Here is a 20,979-nt window from a genome sequence, read left to right on the forward strand (position 1 = left end):
GTAAATCCTATAAAAATCCTCTCAAAGTATTAGAATATGATTACCTTAAAAATATATGTCAGTACACACAATTTCTGAGTTCTTTTTCTAGGAAAAGAGACCGCACAGAAAGGATGGAACAATGGTATGGAAACTTACCATCCTCTCCAACTGGACTCTTTATTACAGACTTATTGCTTCCATGTGTTAAAAAAATAAATAAATAAAACCTTTAAGCCAACCCCAATCCCCAAAATTTTTGGCGTTCTTATTAAGCATTGAATCCAGAAGGGAAGAAAAAAAAAAAAAACCTCAAAACTTTTTTTTTTTTTAATCACAAGCCTATCAGAGTCAAGATTTATGTCATCATTATGGGAATGTGTTCGAAATTAATAATAAAGGTTGGTTTCTCCGAGGCTTAAAGAAATTATACTATTTAAAGCTGCTAAATACCATACATTATTTGGCTTGAATATTCAAATAAATAATGCCCATTTTGAACATTGCATTCTAGCACATATAATATAAATTAATGAGAGGACTATTAAAATGGATGAGTTTCACACATTTCTTTTTGCACAGTAATGATTGTTTTAACCAGTGTTCCATAAAGCTGAGGAATATAAACATCATCTATAAGTTAAATTATAAAATTATCTGAAGCAATGAAATCTTTGCTCAAACTACACAATGCGGTCAATGAATTACCCAAGCCCTGTGTCTTTGGACTTTTCTACAAATCAGGGTGCATGATGGAATGCACAACTCCCTAAAAGCAACATATCTCCAACTTTCAGTGTGTGTCAAATGAAAGAAGGAAAAAGTTCCCTCACCCCCAAAGTGAGAACAGATGGGAATGTAAAATTAGATGAGAAGAGACAGTGAAGCTTTGGATGACCGACCAAGAAATCTTCCCCAGGGGTGGGGGGCCAAATATACTAGACCTCGGTTTGTTCTGCCTCTCAGTTAACTTCCAAATTCAGTACAATAGGAATGCAAAGCAGTTCTTAAATTCGATGCATTGGTTTTGGTTTCTGTAAGCATTCATATAAATTTCATGAAGAAGTTACTGACAATCCATTTTTTTAAATGTTATGTTTAATCATTCCTGTGAGTTTAACATGACTTTAAACTAAGATTGTTAACCGTGAGTATTTTTTTAATAAAATAAATGGTTTTAGGAAAAGAGACAATGGGCATGAACAAACAAGATGAGGACAATAAATTCCCTATATGATGGAAGAGCCATCTGCCATAAATTGAGAAGTTATGTAAATAAAGTATGAATACATTTCATATTCATTCTTTTCATATTTTATCTGTACAACTAAAAAAAAAAAAAAAACCAACTTAATAGTAATGCCAGCAATAATTCCTACACCTAGGAGAAAAATGTTTTGATGATATTCAATCTTTTTTAGCATGATATCACTTTTCTTTTTTTATGATATCACTTTTCTATCTAAAAATACTAACTATAAACTTAAAATACTCTGTATAGTGCTTTATTATCTTCAGTATTTTTTATGTTTAATATGGGTAATAATTTAAAATTTCAGGGACACTGAAAATGATGTTCTCAGATTCTAATGTATTTAAAAATAGTAGTTTTATTGTGAATCACCATTCTCTTAAAATACTATGACAGTAAGAGCTATTTTTTTGTAAGATTAAACATGAGCCCATGAGATCTTCCACAAAATAGTGCTTCTGGAGCAGATTTCTGGGTATGTGTTGATTTTTACATAAATTTACATTCACTGATACAACACTGATAATAATTCAGTATTTTAATCAATTTATAGACCATTCTCATCCATAATTTCAAACTTGTTTTCCAAACAATGGTAAGTTCTCTGTGTACCTTTTCCCTGGTGTCCCAGAAAACTGGCTTTCAATATCTTAATCCCATTTTATCTTTTTTTTAGACCTTACACCATAGTTTATACAACAAGAAGAAATATAGGAATATGAATCATTCCAAGTGGTGAAAGCAACTGCACCTCACACTTAAGTAATTTCAGTTTAAACAATCCAAGGTGCTGGTAATGCAACAGAGGTTTCACTAACAACAGGGAATGAGGCCTTCCATAAAAAAGATGCTCAATAGAGGACACTGCGTTTAGTTGAACATGTGCATGAAATAATTAATGAAAGGCAGAACTTATTCTTCAGATTACTCTGAGTATGTGCAAATGTTATTACTGAAAAAGAAAAAAAAAATTCTCTCAAGGTATCTCCCCCCGCCCCTTATCAATACATGAAAGCCACAAGTATCAAACATCTGGGGATACTGTGTTGATTTTATTAAAATCCATTTTCTCTACTTAAGCAGAAACACCTGTGAGTATTTTTAAATTCATCCTCATACTAATAAATCCAAATACTAATCCCCCAAAACATCAAATGCAGATCCCTCTACATCATTGCCTTAATTCATTTTATAGTTAGCTGGTTAAATGATTTTTAACATGGAACACAGAACATTTTATAATAAATTTAAAACTTCTATCTTCCTCTTGGGGCTCAGAGGAACTTTGAATAAAGAATGCATATGCATAAACTCAACATTTCCTCAAGACTCCTGTCCTAGTTCCAGATCTTCCACTGTCCTCTTAAACTGGGTGAGTCAAAAACACACCCTCGACAACCACCACTAATGTGTCAAAGGAATCGGGTCAGATTAGGTCACAATTTCCCAGGCTGACGTCTGCAGACACCTATGGGCAGATTCTTGGGAGTCGGAGAGGGTTACAAGGTGTCTTCATGTTATGCTATAAATATAATTATATTTTGGATAATCTCGTTCACAACTTTTACTCCCGATCATTATCACATAATTTCAGGATCTGATTTTAACACAGTGCTTATGATCTTGTTCGTGTGAGTCTTTTGTAATGACTGTGTTTAACTCTAATAGGCTGTTCCTCAAACTGAAATTCACAAATGTCTTCTTGAAGCCTGATATTTTTCTGTTAACCCAAGTCCAAGTACTATTCAAGACCAACAGACACTAAATTAGATGATCTTTCTAATTCTCTTCCAGTCTGAAAAATACGTTACACTCTACCGCAACTTACTAATAATTTATGGAGATCCAGCATAAGCACACTGAGAGAAAGAATACTTCACAAGAGGAGTTATTTCTAATTCTGTGTTTACTTCTTTTCTTTTTACATTAAAATGCAAATTAAATTTTTGAGATAACAAAACAGCATTCAGTGAGCAGAATGAATAAGAGTATCAGATCAAAGTTCTCTTACCAAGTCACTATCATTTTAAATGATTTAGTACATTATATACTAACTAGGAGTCAGACAATTCCAGTTTCTTTCTCCAGTTTTGCCTCTGACTTGAAATAGCATCTCAGTGTTAGAGTGATTTGTGATGCTCCCCGTTTTTTTTAAACAAAGTTAATCCATTATGCTGCTCAATGAATAAAATGCACAATAAATACCAGACACTCATATTACATAATAAGTAGTATGCTCCAGAATTTAATTCATATAATAAATTTTTTAAAAATCTGTAAAACTCAAATATTTGCTTTTCTTAATTTTGTTAGTGACAATATAAATAATGTATAAAATAACAGTATAACTTTTGGATTATATCGATCTAGTTTTATGTTTAAATCTGCTTCATCTAATTTAAAAATATTTACAATGTTGTCAATCTGCAGTTAAAGAGATAATTTATTGGTAGAAATCACTGTTTAATGGTTAAAAGCTTAACTTATAAAAACTTATCATTATTCATATATCACAATCTTACATCAAATTTTTAAACTATTCACTCTTGAAGGAGTTCTCAACTTAACATGTTTCTTAACAAAAGAATGATCTTAACACCAGTAAAGAGAAGTAAAATGTTTGCAAACTGCAAAGATATTCTGAATTTAAAATGTACATACTTTACCTTTAAAATAGTTATTGAATTTTTAATGTAAAAAATTAGGAAAATGAAACTCATTTAAATCATCTTATCCCTATCTGTGATATAAATGCAAACAAAAGTTTAAAAAAAATTTCTTCATAAAGCATTATGTGGGATTTTTTTTTCCCTAACTTGCTGCAGTTTCTACTGAATACTTTTTAAAAGAAAGTTGTGAACCATTTCTAAAGCATAACATAATTTGATTATTAATTAAACTAACAAAATCACTTACTGATTTTGATATTATTTATTGAATTTATATTGTTAACTTTTGACAGATGCATTTCTTTTTTAAGGGGAAGTCTGTAAAAATCTAAGATCAACATATTGCATAATAAGTTTAACTTTTATCAAAAGAGAAATAGCACATTCAGATTTAAAAGTTTTCATTTCCTGTTCTTCTAGCAAATATAACTAACATTAGTTTTGTAAACTCATTTCAGACTTTCTTCTTCCTATAAAGGAATTTTCAGCTTTTATTACTTCAAGATTTCTTTTCTAGAAGATGTAATTAGACCATTAACTGAAGGACAGTGGAGTCGAATGGAAAACGTGCATTTCCAGAAAGTGCACACTTCTATATATTGTGATAAGTAACCTTTTTCCTTGGAATAGACAAGTGCAACTGCACAAATGTGAAAACCAGTGCCAAAAAGTTACCCTACCTGAACCGTAGAGCTGATCTCTGATGCAAAGCCGCCTGTCAAGGGAGCCTCGTGACTGATTAGTAGTCGCCCTGTTTTGATCACAGACTGAAAGAGAAAAGGAAAATCTGATGTTGAAGAGAATACATATTTTCAAGTATATGATGGCAGTTTTGATTAAGGAATAAAAACAAAGTATTTCAATCTAATAAATAATTAAAAGTTAGTAATACAGTTTTATGTCAAATAAGTTGTAACTCTCACTGCATAGTTATTTGATATTTGCACTGTTACAAAATTTTTCAATATAGTTTATAACCCTACTACAAAAGAAAAATGGGATTTATCATTCTGTCATTAAAAGACATTCCATTACAAAATACTTCATTATAAAATACTTCTGTTATAAAATACTTCTGTGTTACAAACTAAATTACTGTATTTCACATTTTTAATCTCAAAATCATTTTTTCTTCATATTACCTTAAGAATGAAAGTGGTTTTGGGGTTCACTTTTGGGTGTATTTGCATATAAACAAACAGCCTTGGGAAATATTGTTTTGTGGAGAAGGAGCACATGAGAATAGCATGTTAGAGCTGTAACACAGGAAAAGTTCAAGCTTCTAGATCTTCAAGGAAACCTCGCAGGAGGAAAGCACTGCAAAAGTACAAGGGTTACAGCCGTCTTTGTTCGTGTGCATTAAAAACTGGTTAACCACCACAACTCCATTTCACATAGAAAATGTCACAAACAGAAAGATGTACCCTCCATACTGGCTCAGTGTGCTTGTTCACCCAGCGTGATATACTCTGTACAATAATAAATCAAAAAGAATAGCTTATGGTATCATAGCAGGATGCCAGCTGTGTTGGAAGGCAAAAAATATTAAAATCAATAGCAAATTACTGCTTCAGGTATGTTGAATAATTAACATGTTACCAAAGAGCTGGGGTAATGTCTCTGCTACATGTCTAATAACTTGATATCACTTTTCTTAAATTATACATTAATATTTTGTGAATAGAAGATCTTCCAAGCAAATATACGCATATAAATTAAAAGACTGCCTTCATTCTAAGCAACTAGAGTTTAAATTCTTAAAAGGAGCAGATGTTAAACTCCAAGATATGGCCAGTAGCCATGATAAAAATAAGTTATTATATCTACTGAGTATACAGTGACTTAAGAACATAAAATTTTATGAACACCTTAATGAATACCATCCCCACCCCCAGTGAAATGCGAACCTTGCTATACTGCTACTTGGATTTTAGGACTGTGATGAATTATGCCACTTACAAAAATCACAAGTTAAGTTTTAAGGCACCTGGTTAGAAATATACAGAGACAAGAATAGTCCACAATCACGGAAAAAAAAAAAACAAACGCATTCTCAAAGGACTCTCTAAAAGAAGTCCTGACCTAAAGGACTACCAGTTAAAAAAAAACAGATTTGACAACTAAACCTTCCTTATCACTCTGAAACCCAAAAGTCTACCAACGTGTAAGTGTCCAAGGATGACGTAGCTAAAAATCCATCCCAATTAGAGGATGCATCTTAAATCCCAGGGAGGTAGAAATGAGAAACTTCTATAAAAATGCTACTGTTACCTTAAACCTCCACACAACAGAACTGGTATTTTTTATTTGAGCTGAGTCCTATCCGAGATCGAAAGACAACCTTCAGAATGATCCCTGAAGGCCAATAAGCAACAAAGGGGGAGAGCCTGGCTTCCTATAGCCTGCAGAATATAGTAGGGAAACGAAGCACAGACGTAGCCAGGACAAAAGCTTCCAGCCCTTGGAGTTCATGCAACATGATGAAATTCAGAGACCTCCTGAGTGTCCTTCAGCAGGAAAAAGGCTAGATAAACCAAGAACAGCAATACAGTTGCATTATTATGCAGCCACAAAAAAGACTGAGGACAAGTAAAGATGCCTATGGTAAATGAACTGATAAAATGAGCAAACTGCAGAACAACATAATCTCGTTTTTACAAAAACAAAAACAAACAAAACAAAACAAAAAACCCAACCCACCACAGCCATGGGGACACCAATATACATAGATGTACGTCCAGAGCCAACATGTGTGAATAGTCTGGAGGAATTCATTCCAAACTACCAAAACTTGTTTCTCCTAAAGACAGACAGTGAAGGAGCTGTTGGGGAAAAGACTATGTAAGAAGTACTTTTATATTATTGCAAGTATTCCCAGTAAGTCATTATTAAGGAAAAGCAGAGCCCTCGAATTATGGCTGAAAGTAACAAGTACACACTGTGTTGTAGTCATAACCTCCTTAAAAAACCAAAAACGGTTTTTGTTTGTTTGTTTTAATGGTACTTTAGGAATAGCTTCCGGAACAAGAGAAGCCTAAGGTCCCAAGCTCCTGCAGCGAACAGGCAAAGAACACAGGGAGTCAGCCTTCTCTGCCAGTCTCTGTACACTGCGCTCCACGGCAGGATAACAGCCAGCTCATCTCCTGGCCCTTAAACGGCTGGATCCTAGACAACATGGTCAATAAGCTCTTAGCATCAGAGAACACGACGCTCTTCAACACCTCTGTACGTGTATTGTATACCTGTGTGTTCTTGGATCAGGAGTTCGGCTGACAGTTACAGAAGAAATTCCAGAAATTTCTAAAACACCAAGAACTAAAGGGTAGATACGATGAAAAAGTAATAACACTGCGAGTTTCTGGAAATTATTATGACATAAGAACCAGAGACAGTGTGGCAAGAAGAGAGGAGTCAGAAATAATGATCATCATCAACTGATCGTCCCATAAGTTGCTATGAGCTAGGCTGGGAGCTAAGCATTTCAGACTAATTACTGGATTTAATTTGGAAAGCATCTAAGTTCATTTTTGTTTCTTAAAGTCAACTCTGATATCTGAAAAGCATTAAAATGTGTAAAATAAAATTACAACAAAATTCTGAAGAATGCTAAAATTAAGAAGTGACAGTGATATTTTCTAATTCATATCATCAAAGAATTAGCACATATCATTAATGATTGAGTCTATAAATACAGTTCAATAATTTTGTAAGATATAATTAAATTTAACTTGGTATGTGCTTTTTTATCATTCACAATTTTAACTTAGTAGAATTTCTGAAGATTGGTTCTTTTCTATACTCCTTTAGAAATTATTAACACTTTGTTAATATGACAATGAGATCATCACAAATCTAGAAAATTAGAGACAGTTTTACTCTATTCTTTGTGATTCAATTAGAAACTCTGATTAAATTACATGTTTCTGGTCAACTTCAACAGGCATTTAATTTTCACACATTTAGGCAAAATGATACACAACTGCCTGGTTATGTTGCTAACCAAATTTAGAATTTTGAGGTATTTAGTAAAAGTTCACACGGTGCCTTTTAGCAGGGATGGCCGTTAACCTTTTTAAAATAACTAAAGATATAAATACTAATAATACTTTGAAATTCATTTTCTTTAGAAGAAATCTTTGTTTCAAGTTTTCTTCCGAGATAAACCTATTTTACCACTTGAGGAAAAAAAAAATTTTTAAGGGTTTAAACAACTTTTCAATATAAAAAGCTGAACCTATCAGAGCCAGGAAAGATCACATAAGGCTGGATTTTCCAGTATCTGCTTCTTCAACTTTTTGCCACTAAGACCTGCTCCAGGATCCTGGCCTCGGGCAGATGGAGCACCAGCGAGCTAGAGGCAAACAAATGGCACCAGGGACAGCTAAGCCAATTAAAGACAAGGACCGTGAATAACTGTTCTCTGTATCCCCTACCGCGAAACAAAAGGGCTTTGTTTCCTACCAGGGCTCCAGAAGATTTGTCAAGAAAACTTTAAAAGCAATTCTGGAAGGCTAGGAGTGAAACAGACTGTGGCTGCTAAGTCAGTTAGCACTGGTCGGCCCTGGATTTCTCTTGTGGAGTCTCACTTTCTCACTTTCGCCCTATTTCAGTTAGCCGTCCCCTCCCCTATCAAAGTTTCAATAAGGAACACACCGGCAACTTGGCCAACAGCACTCATCAAGACGCCCTTGTTCCAATGGGACACTGACAACACCTTGTGCCCTGTCTGGCCACTCCGAGACTTTTTCCCATTGTCCGTCTTCTATCCAGACATCATCACAAGTGGCTATCACTTTGCATTAGCTATGCAGAGTATCTAGTACAATGCTCAGAAAATGGTAGACACTCAAGAAAAGTTAATTAGATAAAAGCCTATTATAAAATAATTTCATTATATTAACTATGTCCCACTGAAGCTATTTATTGCTTTCTGAGCAAGCTCCATTTTGAGATAGGGCAAAAGTATACTTCAGCACATCCTGCAACAATTTAAACATGAAATAATAGACTCCAAACCGAGGATATTTTAATGTAGATTTGACAATAAGATACCCGTGGTAAGAGCAAATTGCAAAGTTACACGCCGTTAAAATGACTACACAGATTTTGGCTGCCCAAACATTGGACATATGTTTTAGTGAATGTAGCCTTTAAAGATTTTAACACAATCCAACCAGGAAAACTGTTAAGCTGTCATTCCAGGAGAAAATGATACAGACAAGCAGACCATTAGGCTTGCATATGCCTGAATATGTAATGCTGACATTCAAAAAGCAAAAAATAAATATATTTTTTATTTCTTCCTCAAACTCCGTGGCGAGACTTTCTCCCACAGAGCACTTCAACCTGACCAACACGATGTTCAGCAGCCGATTCTGACTGCTGATAAGATACAGCAGGAAAGTAACACCTGGGATAGGCAATTTACAGCCCTTTTCAACATTTTCTATCTGAATATATACCTAATGAAAAGCAAAAGAAAGACCCAAACCAGCCTTTACCACCTCCCTTTGAAACAAAATATTTAGAAATAGATGTTAGCAAAAGTCATAGTAGAATCATACACCTGTGTTTCATTAATCAAGAACATATCAATCAATATTTAGACTCTAAAATCATTCAGAACATGATTTAAATTAGGCTTCAAATATCACTGCAAATGCATTACAGTTTTTGAAATGTTTTCTTGTTTAGTAGCCAAATGCATTTGAAAAGTTAGCCAGAAAAACTTCACAATTAATCACAGGCTAGCGAATATATTCTAATATGCCCAGCAACTATTATTAATCAGCCTGATCTTCATGCACAGACCATGGACCGGTACACCACTGGAGAAATACCAACGCTGAAAGAGAAAGAACAGTCGTGAACTCCAAGAAAGTTTGGAAAAGTCCACTTTGGCAAGAATATGAGTGATGGGGTTACAAATATTTTGCTATTGTAGGAAAGTGGAATGAATGGAGAAAAACTAAATCCTAGGAGCTTTATCACCCATGTGGAAAAAAGTAGGTAAAGGAGCAAGCAGAGCATAGAGAACAGAGTAAAATCAACAGGAAAAGAATGAGCAAATCATACTAACAAAGACCTGAAATGTCCGGGAAATTTTCAGACATCCTCACTAGTTCATTCCTGCCTGAACTCTTTGTATAAATCACATCTCAAACACTGAAGAGTCTACGACAAACTACTTTTACAAAAATTAGAAGTAGACATCTCTCTGAAATTACGTTAAACTGTGTCAGGAAACATGTTTCTGTCAATCAATCTTACCTTTCTGGCTTGTTTCCTTAGAGTCCCTCCAGGCTCGGGTCATGTCAGGCCAATCGCTACTCTGTGAATGTGATCCATGCTTTCCCGCCTCTGACTTCCTTGCCCAGGTCGGCAGGCATTCTATTCCTCCCTCAAGACCCATCTCATACAATGCCTTCTCCCTGGTCCCCTTCTTCATGTCACATCATATACATTCTAGGAACCACTTCCTAACAGAATCTGAAGAAGCCAATAATGCAAGGGTATTCTATGAAACATAAAACCAGGGTACAAGGACAAGGATCAAGTACTAGGGTCAAGGCAACAGTCAACTGCTACCTCTCTTAGGAACACTAGAAATTTGCCTTGTAGGACAGCTCTGTGTACATCTGTCATTAGCCTTTCCAATCGCACTCAAAATCACAAATTTGAACACGAGGACTATATTTATTTATGTCTATTGCCAAACACAGCATATAACAAGTAAGCATTAAATTGAGCCAATTATGGGGTGCCTGGGTGGCTCAGTGGGTTAAAGCCTCTGCCTTCAGCTCAGGTCATGATCCCAGGGTCCTGGGATCGAGCCCCGCATTGGGCTCTCTGCTCAGCGGGGAGCCTGCTTCCTCCTCTCTCTCTCTGCCTTCCTCTCTGCCTACTTGTGATCTGTCTGTCAAAAAATTTTTTAAAAAATCTTTGAAAAATAAAAAAATAAATAAAATAAATTGAGCCAATTATGCTTGTTTTATTATCTTGGGACCAGCATATATATTAGTAAAACAGAACAGTTTGAAAAAAATACTTGAGCATCTTTTTGTTTTTTGTTCTGGGGGGTATTCTTTTTTTTTCTTGGAGACCCAGGCAGGGGTATCTGTACTATCTCTCCCAGCAGCCTCTAACCCATTCAAAAGCACAAAATTTAGAAAGTGTCAAGTATTCTCTACCTAACCACAATACCTAATATATGCTTGTGGATGTGGGCTCAGTAAATGTTCTTAATGTTGATTTAAAAAAAAAAAAGGAAGTATACAGACACAGTGATTTAAATGAATCATTAACAAGCCTCCAATTTTCTGATGCCCTAAAGCCCTTAGAAGAGACTGAATAGAGCTATAAAATGCATTGAAAGGGAAGTCCTAAAAAACTAAGATTTAAACCCTGGTCTGATTCTACTAAAGGACTCCCTTGAGCCGACTCTTTCCACTTATTTTTCCTAGTCCCGACTGGTTTTAGAATAAGGAGAAATACAAAACATGTTTCTGTTTTTATGTACATCTCTTTTAAATACATGATTGTACCAAAAACACAAACAGAACATTTCCTTTTCCTGGTACTGAATATAAATTTTCTTTTTCTAGTGAGAAAAGGTCATGTCACCATGACGATAAAGATATTGTACTGGATATGTGGTAGTTTATTATACAGTTAAGCTATGAGTAAATACGTAAATAAATGTGTCTTAAAAGTTTTTTTCATTTCCTCCATTAGCTCAAACATCAGGCCATAGGTATCATGTTTTTGTGCCAAAACAATTTTTCAATGATTGAAGCAGCCATTTTCCAGCTGTTTTCCTATGTTCTTTCTATCACAGCCCTATCATTTCTCAGCAGGATTTAGAATATTTCCATAAACTCATACCCCACTTCCCCTCCAACTCTTAGCCATTTCTGTTCATGAAAAGAAGTCTTAACATGTCATTCGGATATGAATATTATTGACTTTCATGTTGTAGAGTTTTAGAAAACTGTTAACAAGAACTATCACAAAGTCAAGCTGTATTGCTGTACTTTTGGAAATACAGTCAGGATGTTGTACAGTCTACATTTTCCATCCTTAGAACCATCCTGAGTTCTAGTAGTCTTTTTCTTTGGAATCTACAACAGCAGAAGCATTCAGAAGCACCACAACTAAAATTTTACTATAAACATGGTTATATTCATAGCAGCAATGTCCACAAGAGCCAAACTGTGGAGGAAGCCAAGATGTCCTTCAACAGATGGATGGATAAAGAAGATGTGGTTCTGGGGCGCCTAGGTGGCTCAGTGGGTTAAAGCCTCTGCCTTTGGCTCAGGTCATGATCCCAGGGTCCTGGGATGGAGCCACACATCAGGTTCTCTGCTCAGCGGGGAGCCTGCTTCCCCCTTCTCTCTCTTTGCCTGTCTCTCTGCCTATTTGTTATCTCTGTCAAATAAATAAATAGAATCTTAAAAAGAAAAAAATGTGGCTCACATATACAATGGAATATTACTCAGCCATCAGAAAGGATGAATACCCACCATTTGCACTGACATGGATAGAACTGGAGGGGATTATGCTACGTAAAATAAGCCAACCAGAGAAAGACAATTATCATATGGTTTCACGCATATGTGGAACATTGGAATAGCGCAGAGGACCACAGGAGAAGGGAGGGAAAACTGAATGGGAAGAACTCAGAAAGGGAGACAAACCATGAGAGACTCTAGACTCAGGGAAACAAACTGAGGATTACAGAAGGGAGGGAATCGAAGTGATGGGTTAACCAGGTGATGGGTATTAAGGAGGGCACATGTGGTGATGAGCAGTGGGTGTTAGTTACATGCACATAATGAATCGCTGAACCGTACGCCAAAAACTAATTATGCACTACATGTTGGCTAACTGAACATGATAAAAAATTAAAAAAAAGATTGGCCCCCAAAAAAGTAAAGAAGAAGTGGGAGTACATTAGCTCCTATGTACTACTTGGCAAATCTAGAACCTGACCCAACAGTGAAGACCACTGGCAGTACCATTCCACTACATTTATTATTAATTCTAATGTATACCTTCACTCAAGTAATACTGTTTTGTTACCACAGTGTTACAGACATATTGTGTGGTGGGGGAAGGTGTTGATAATTCACATAAAACTCGTCTTTAACGTCTAGGTTGTGATTATGTGCTGACAGCAAACTCCATACAAAGAGTTTTGTTTGTTTTGCCATTTTAGTCATTTTTAACTGAAAAGCTCTATGGCATTAGGCACATTCGTATTGTTGCACGATCATCAGCACCATCCACTGCAGGAGTTTTTCACCAACCCCAACTGAAATTCTGTGCCCATTAAACAAGAATTCCCCATTCTTCCCTTCCCCTGGGCCCCAGTGACTAGCATTTACTTTCTGTCTCTCATATGAGGAACCTCATAGGAGGGGAATCATATAATATTTGTCCTTTCATGACTGCCTTACTTAGCATAACATCTCCTCATCCACATTATAGCATTTGTCAAGGTCTCCCCCTTCCCGGTTGAATAACAGTTCACTGTCTGTATACACCACATTTTGTATATCTATTCATCTCTCAGACATGTAAATTACTTCCACAATTTGGCTATTGAGAAAATGCTGCTAGGAACATGGGTGTAGAAATACCAATTCAAGTTGCTGCCTTCACTTCTTTTAGGGTATATACCCAGAAGTGGAATTGCTGAACACGTGGTAAAACTATACTACATTTTTTGAGGAACTGTTATACCAGTTTCCAAGGCATCTGCACCATGTTACATTCCCACCACCAAGGCACAGGGGTTCCAATTTCTCTACATCCTCACAACATTTGTTATTTTGGCTTTTGGTCTTGTTTTTTACAGTAGTCATCCTAATGGGTATAGGGTGATATCTCACTGTGGTTTTAATTTGTATTTCCCTAATGATTAGTGATGTCTCATTATTAACAATTTTTTAATAAGGCTGTTTAATTTTTGTTGTTAATAAAATAGTTGGCTTATGCATCTACTGATGTATTATATGTTGGCTAATTGAACATAATAAAAAATGCTTACACATCAAATTTCTAAATCAGCCTCTTTGAGGATTGGAAATAAAATCTCTCCATAATGTAATATTCCAAGTAGGAAAATATATAATCATACTCAGCTGTTCACCATGCCCTCTTACTTAGAAAAGCATGTATCTGGTTTACTGACTCTCCCCTGTTCTGAAATAAACACAAAGACATGTTTCCTAAGATCACTAATGTCACACAGTTCCTTGCCCAGACTGATTATCTAAAACAGCATTCCTCTCCTGAAAAAATTTCAATGGTAAATCAGCTAATCAGAATCACTAAGATAACTTATACACAGTAAAAGCACTGAAGTCCACTGCCCAAGAAAATAATGGGGTCTAGTTACATAATAGAGAAATTTCTGAGCCTCCTGTCTTTGTTCCCTACTCTGCCAGTAATTAGGAAATAAAATAATGCCAGCTAAGAAAGTTTGGAACATTGGTACCAACCAGAAAAATCATCATCATCTTATTTATTATATGCAACTTCCCAATTAATTTTTAACGTTGTATAAAGTCCAAAGGTCACTGGTTCATATCAAAACAACTTATTGAGCCACTCACATATGCCAGTTCTAGGGAAACAAAGATGAGTTAACCCAGGTCCCAAAGGACTGTAATATGGGTTGCCACAATATCCTAGGACAAAGCATGCTTAAGAAAGAAAGAAATTAAAAAATCCTGGAATTAAAAGTCATGTTCCATTTGTTAAAAACAAATTATATTTAGAATTTTAAATTTCGACTCTTAAGATCTTTTCTAAAATAACACTGAAAAAGTGAATTTCTCTCTTCTTAAGCCACAATTACTAATATTCACTTCTTTTCTATTCATAAGCCTCTACTTGGCAAATTTTTCTTAAGTGTTGACAACAGAGGGAAATACTATGTCTGGCCATCATAAGAGTTCTACAGGGTAGAAACTGATATCATCCCCCGTGCTCCGAGCATACCATGAATAATAAGAAAGTGACCCTAACCAAAACCAGCACTGTCAGCCAGTTATGTTTTATACTGCTGTTTTAAGCATGTATCAAGGGTACAATTTTCCCTGAAGCCAGCTGGTTGTCTACCAAGGTAATACTTCTCTAAGGAATGATCAAAAGTATAAACACTGCTAGAATTCTGCATCACCATGGATAAATGCTTTTATTTTCTAAAACCTGGTCCAATTCTGTTGAAGCAAATGGGTTTTTAGTCCATTACGAAACAAAAATCATGTGTAGTTCATAACACATGGGCAAGGCTTAAAATCTTTCAGGTCTTTTTTATGACTCAAAAGAGTGGTATAGTAAAACTCCAGGGATATTTCAGGAAAAGTTATACATATATTTTTTTAGTACATATAACTAAGTTGGCATAGAGAGTAGTAAAATACATAAATTTCGTACTTTCATTAAAACCAAGATGAGGAGGAGCTATTTATATGACAGGTGGAGTCGGAAAAACAATACTTTTGGCAGAAATAGCAGTATTTGTCTAGAAAACACTCACAGATTTGACAGAGAAGGTGAGTGAGGTACACATATCTCAAGGTAAGAATTATAGTATCAAAATCCTTTGCTAACAGAATTAGTGAGAAGTTATATGCAGTATAATAGTTGTCCAGAAGTATCACTCAATATTGAAAAATCAATTTATATCTAGATTTAAACCTCTTTTCTTTTTTTTTCAGGGATAGCACTGTGAAAATTTTCTTTCCTTATAAACCACAAAAATATCAACAGTCCATTCCTCTTTGATTTACAATTCTCTGCTCTGCAACTTTTTTATTGACAAGGACTAATAAAATAGAATAAGAAAACCGTGGCCATTAGACCACAAAAAGTGACATATGCCTATAATAGCTTATGAATGACAAAGTCATTTTGTGGAGGAGTGGTCCAAGATGATTTTGTGCTTGTTGACTGACTTTATTGTAAGTGGGTCATTTTACTCTATCCTTTATGAATACCGTTATTATAAGAGAAAATATCATTCTAACCAAGGAAAATGTTCCATTGCTCTAATAATTTTAAAAAATAAGTTAAAAATAAGAATGAAATAGCACCTCATCCATTAAAGTCACAAAATAACTTAAATTTGAATACTTGCAAGGTTACGTGTGCAATGTAAAGCACCATAAATCTTCTGAGAAACACTCTGGGAATCTATCAAAAGATTCTAATGTTCAGATTCCTACAATAACCAATCTTAGTTTTAAAAAAAGTATTCTCCGAAAAGAATCCAAAGTTGTAAAATACTGGACTGTTTTAAAATAATCGTGTGCATGTACTAGGTTTTAAAAAAACTCGAAAGTTTAAGAAACATTCTTTTAGAAACATGGTTTCACACTAAAGACTCCAATACCCAATACCAGGGCACCTGGGAGGCTCAGTGGTTAGGTGATTGCCTGCAGCTCAGGACATGATCCTGGAGTCCTGGGATAAAGCAGTGTCGGGCTCCCTGCTCAGAGGGAAGCCTGCTTCTCCCTCTCCCATTGCCCCTGCTTGTGTTCCCTCTCTCACTGTCTCTCTCTCTCTCTCTGTGTCAAATAAATAAATAAATAAACTCTTTAAAAAAAAAAAAAAAAGATTAATACCGTATTTGGCTCAAGGGTAAACTCTGTTTAAAAGGGCTAAGCACTTGAGAAATACTGCATTTCAGTGCCTTCCGGTTACCATACACTGCATACTGTCTAAAACCAAGGATATAATGATTTTGCTTCATCTGCCTAACTTCTTCCAGCCCCCGAGTTTATGACCCAACATTCAGAGGGGCAGAAAAGCAGGTAGAGAAAAACTAAAGTGTAGGAGAAGCTTTGACCTGGAAGCACAGCTCCTGTCCTGCGGGTTCAGGCTGGGAGCTGATGGCCTACCCTCTGACTTAGAAATTAGAGAAAACAGACAGAGCAGAATCAAAGGGCACATGATCTGAAGGACACTGGGTGTTATACGCAACTGATGAATCACTGAACATAACATCAAAAACTAACGACGTACTTTATTCTGGCTAATTGAATTTAAATTAAAAAAAGAAAGAAAGAAAGCATGCAAAACATCTCAAAAAAAAAAAAAAAGTGATCCCCACACTCTGGCTACGGGCAAATGAGTCTGGACAAAATGATATCACCCTGTTCAAAAATGAGTAAAGGAAGCAAAACACAGAGTGAACCATTCATCCTAATTGAGAAAAAAAATTCTAGACGGTATCATGATCATTCAAAGAAAAGCATGCCTCTGAAAACGATCTACTCCAGAGCCAGAAGAAAGTGTTAAGCAACTACTGTGCATTGTCACGAGAATACAAGGTCTAGTCTCTAAGAGACAGAAATCAAAATTCTAAGGAGATTGGATGGCTGGGTGAAGGATACAGATGACATCTGAAATTCTCACATGGGAACTAACACCACAAGAATAAATTTTAAATTCCCAGTGGTAACAGATCTGGGTATCTCCCTCCTACTGCCTGCCCTCCATCAGTCTGGTACAGCACTCCACTGTTTGCAGACTTCAAAATTATATGCTGCATGAATGAAAACAGATTCCTTGGACCCCATGCAAGTGTCCAAAATAGGGGCAAGAAGCAAGCGCAAAGGAGCAAGGTGAGTAACAAGAGGGGTCTTTTCTTTCCCTGGCCACGCATGGCGGTGAGGAGTCTCTCCCTAGCTTCCCTCCACTTTCTTGGATATCTGAGCACCTTTGCTAGAGAAGCACAGACAGGGCTTCCTCCTCCTCTCTATCCATTTTCCCTTTCCCAAAGTCCACCTGGGACCAGCTATTACCCAAACTGGACTGAGGCCAGGAGGAACAAGGAGCCAGGGGAAGGAAAGGAGGCCCTTCCGCCCAGTCTGATGGCAACTTCAAGGCACAGTATTAATCGGAGACGGCCAACCACTGGCTTTCTTTTGGCAAGACACACAAAACAAATGTCTCAAGGACCCTGGAGAGTAATGTGCATAACTGAGGCAATAATAAGTGGTGGGGAGTGTGGACAAGCAGAGAACAGTCTCCAACTTAGGTGGTCAGATCTTTTTTTTTTTTCTTTTTTAAATACTGTGAAAGCCAAGCAAAATATGCCTCCAGCCGGATTCCGCCTAAGAGCTACAGCCTATACTTTACAGAAACATCTTTCTGGCAGAATAACACTTTTTTTTTTTTTTTCACATGTCAAGATGCACTTTCTGCCATGTTATCTTTACCCACAAAATTATACACTGAATTAGGCAGCCTTCCATTCTGGCCTTACCAAACATTCTGCGGATGTTTACCAGGATAAACATCCATTTCGTTCAACGTAACATTTAGCAGAGCAGACAAGTGTTTCAAAAGAAAGACACTTGGGCCATTTCTTCACCATGTGCTTCTAAAACCCAGAAAAACAATAAGCTATCCAAGGTAACGTGTAACTCTATGTTTTCAGTAGTCCTGCTATACTCTCCAAAATGCCATCATAAGTGGACAATGACAGCGTTTGAAATTTTAAATGTGCAGGGGAAAAAAGTAGTCCACAGCTCTGAAATGCCTCCCTACGACGTGCTCGGTAACAGTGTCCTCCATCGCCTAACCGCGTCAACGCCAGTGTGCCTCCGCGCCAGTGAAAGACTGAAAGTCAGCTTGCCAATTCTTATTAGTCCTTCATAGATTAAAACTTTTTTCTCCTCCCAAAAATATAATTTTCTAGAAAACTTTCTTTGGATAAAAAGGAATCCATCACATTCTTTATCACCTCCACCTTCCCTTACCCACCAGAGCGACCACCAGTTTTTCAAAGTGGGAATTGCTAATTTTGGCCATCAGTATTGGAACGGGGCCTGACCAAAGGCAGTGACCATAACGTCCAAAGTTGGTGTGTCAGCCTTAGCCATAAGGAACAGGTAGAAAGAGGAAGCCCACATGCCACGGCCAGCATTTTAAAGCAGGGGAAGGGAATGAACGGAGTACCATGAAAATAATCAGGTTTACTTCAGGACCCACACAGAAAAGGGGCTGGAGAATCCACAATCAAAATAATGAAGATAGGACCATGAGGTTTTTCCGCAGTCACGATGGGGCTCAAGATAATGGGTATTCACCACCTTAGCATCACTGCTACCAACCTCCCAGAGGTTACCAACCCCCTACCTGCTACATTTTAGGCTCCAAAGGGTTTTGTACTTCGCTCATCATAAATTCATTTCTGTTAGGTACAGAAATGGATGTTCTTGAATCTATCATACACTACCCCCTTCGTTCTAGTGGTGATTAGTGTCATAATTATTTCCAATAAATTAAGGGAAACATACTAGGGTTTTGTTATTCTTTTGAGTCCTAAAAAACTTGTAGGAACTCGCTCATAAATCTCTCTTGAAGAAAAATAATCATTTTTTCACATCTGTTATAAAAAAATGCATGACCTCTAAAATATGTGTGTTTGTGTTTATAGGCACACCTTTTCCCATTTTTTTATCTATACTATTTGAAATTCATATATTTTAAACTACAGCTTCACATGAAACCAGGAGACCTCCACGAGGGTGGAATATTAACATAACCTTTAATGTTATTGCTCCCCAGTCCCACCCTCCTGCAAAGGAGGGGATCACTTTGCCCCGGGACAGCCAACCATAATTCTGAAATCAGAGCAGGGCTGGCTCTGCATGACTAACACTGGACCCACACTCTCCTAGCTGGCCTGGGGCAACAAGGTACCCTGCTCACTGAGCCAGGCAGTGGGAGGGAAGGGTGGCTGGGGACACATATTTGAGACATAAATCTGCAAATTCTCAATAAGCTGCAGCCCTTAAGAGCCAGTATCCAACCTGAAAAATGTCAAAGACCAGTTCTTTGAATAAAATGAATGGGTGAGCTCAGGAAAAACTAACAAATGTATCTGCACGACCTTCAATATTGAATTGTTTGGGCACTATTTTGTAAAACCACAAGATAAGAAGTTAACCAGAAAACAAGATCACGGAGCTGGCATGTATCTTGAAGTCACCGTTTTTCTGTAAAGAACTTGAAAGAGAAGTCTCATTCACAAATAGTGGCCCCTAGCATATATTCCCATCCTCTAAGAAACAGAGTTAGTTTTGAAAGAGAGACCATATAAACAGTGAAATGCACCTCAGTGGGCTGATGGGGTGGAGAAAGAGTAAGATTAAAACCAAAACCTAGCTTCTCTAGATACCAGTTGTGTGGCTCAAGTAAATTAGCTTCTCTGAGCCCAGGTTTTCATCTGTAAAATGGGGGTTGTATTGCCTCCTTCCAAGGTTGCTGCGAGAACCACTAACGGTATCCATGACAGGCCAGGCGTGCAGACAGTGCTCATGAAATGGTAGCTGCTTGCCATTATTACCATCATGATCATCATCATGGCCAAATTATCATGAACTTAAAGATTGGGAAACTGGTCCTCAAAGGAAGGATGACCCTAGCAAATGTGAGCAATACAAATTCTGAGGGTCAAATAAATTGTTATGCCTAAACAAAATTGAAACTTACTTGAATTAAGTGGTTTCCAAGGTAACATCTGGGCTCTAACAGACTGCAAGCCCTCGCTGAGTGCAGAGTCTGTAACTATGGGCTCCAAGTCACCATCCACTTTCAGCAGGGAAAAACAGCGGTGGGGGACCTCAATAGATAGAAGTCATCAGATGAGAGTGTGTGCTTTCCCAGGGCCCATGATCCCAGCCAGTATGCTGCAAACTGCACTCACAGAGAGGCCCTTGTCTGATGTTTCTCAGCTAAAATAATGTTCAGACCAACTACCTGCAGAAGAAAATTTTCCAAAACTAATTTATGAATGTATTCTGATACTTAAATGTGCACAAACTCCTTAGGCATATAGCTTTTATACAGTCATAAACCAAAGAAATTTCAAAGGACATATCAAAAAACAAAAGCAATGAAATTTATACTGATAATATGAATTTAATGTCACCTCCTGAATCTCCATCCCCGAAGGAGAGTCAAAACAAGGAGATAAAGACAGAACAATTTATCTTGCTTTAACCACTGTGTTTTCATGTACACGTATATTAAGCATAGTCTCTATGCTCAAGAGAG

General features: G+C 36.7%; 1 protein-coding gene across 1 annotated transcript in view; it reads right to left on the reverse strand.

Moving 5' to 3' along the window:
• The window catches only part of BCKDHB (branched chain keto acid dehydrogenase E1 subunit beta), a 216,324-nt gene that overhangs the window by 58,285 nt on the left and 137,060 nt on the right, over nucleotides 1–20,979 (reverse strand). Inside the window, exon 9 of the mRNA XM_032339191.1 lies at nucleotides 4,581–4,667. Coding sequence (XP_032195082.1) covers nucleotides 4,581–4,667 — 87 coding nt within the window. The remainder of the gene's footprint in view (nucleotides 1–4,580; nucleotides 4,668–20,979) is intronic.

Source organism: Mustela erminea, chromosome 4 (genome assembly GCF_009829155.1).
Source record: "Mustela erminea isolate mMusErm1 chromosome 4, mMusErm1.Pri, whole genome shotgun sequence".
In the NCBI taxonomy this organism is placed as follows: Eukaryota; Metazoa; Chordata; class Mammalia; order Carnivora; family Mustelidae; genus Mustela; species Mustela erminea.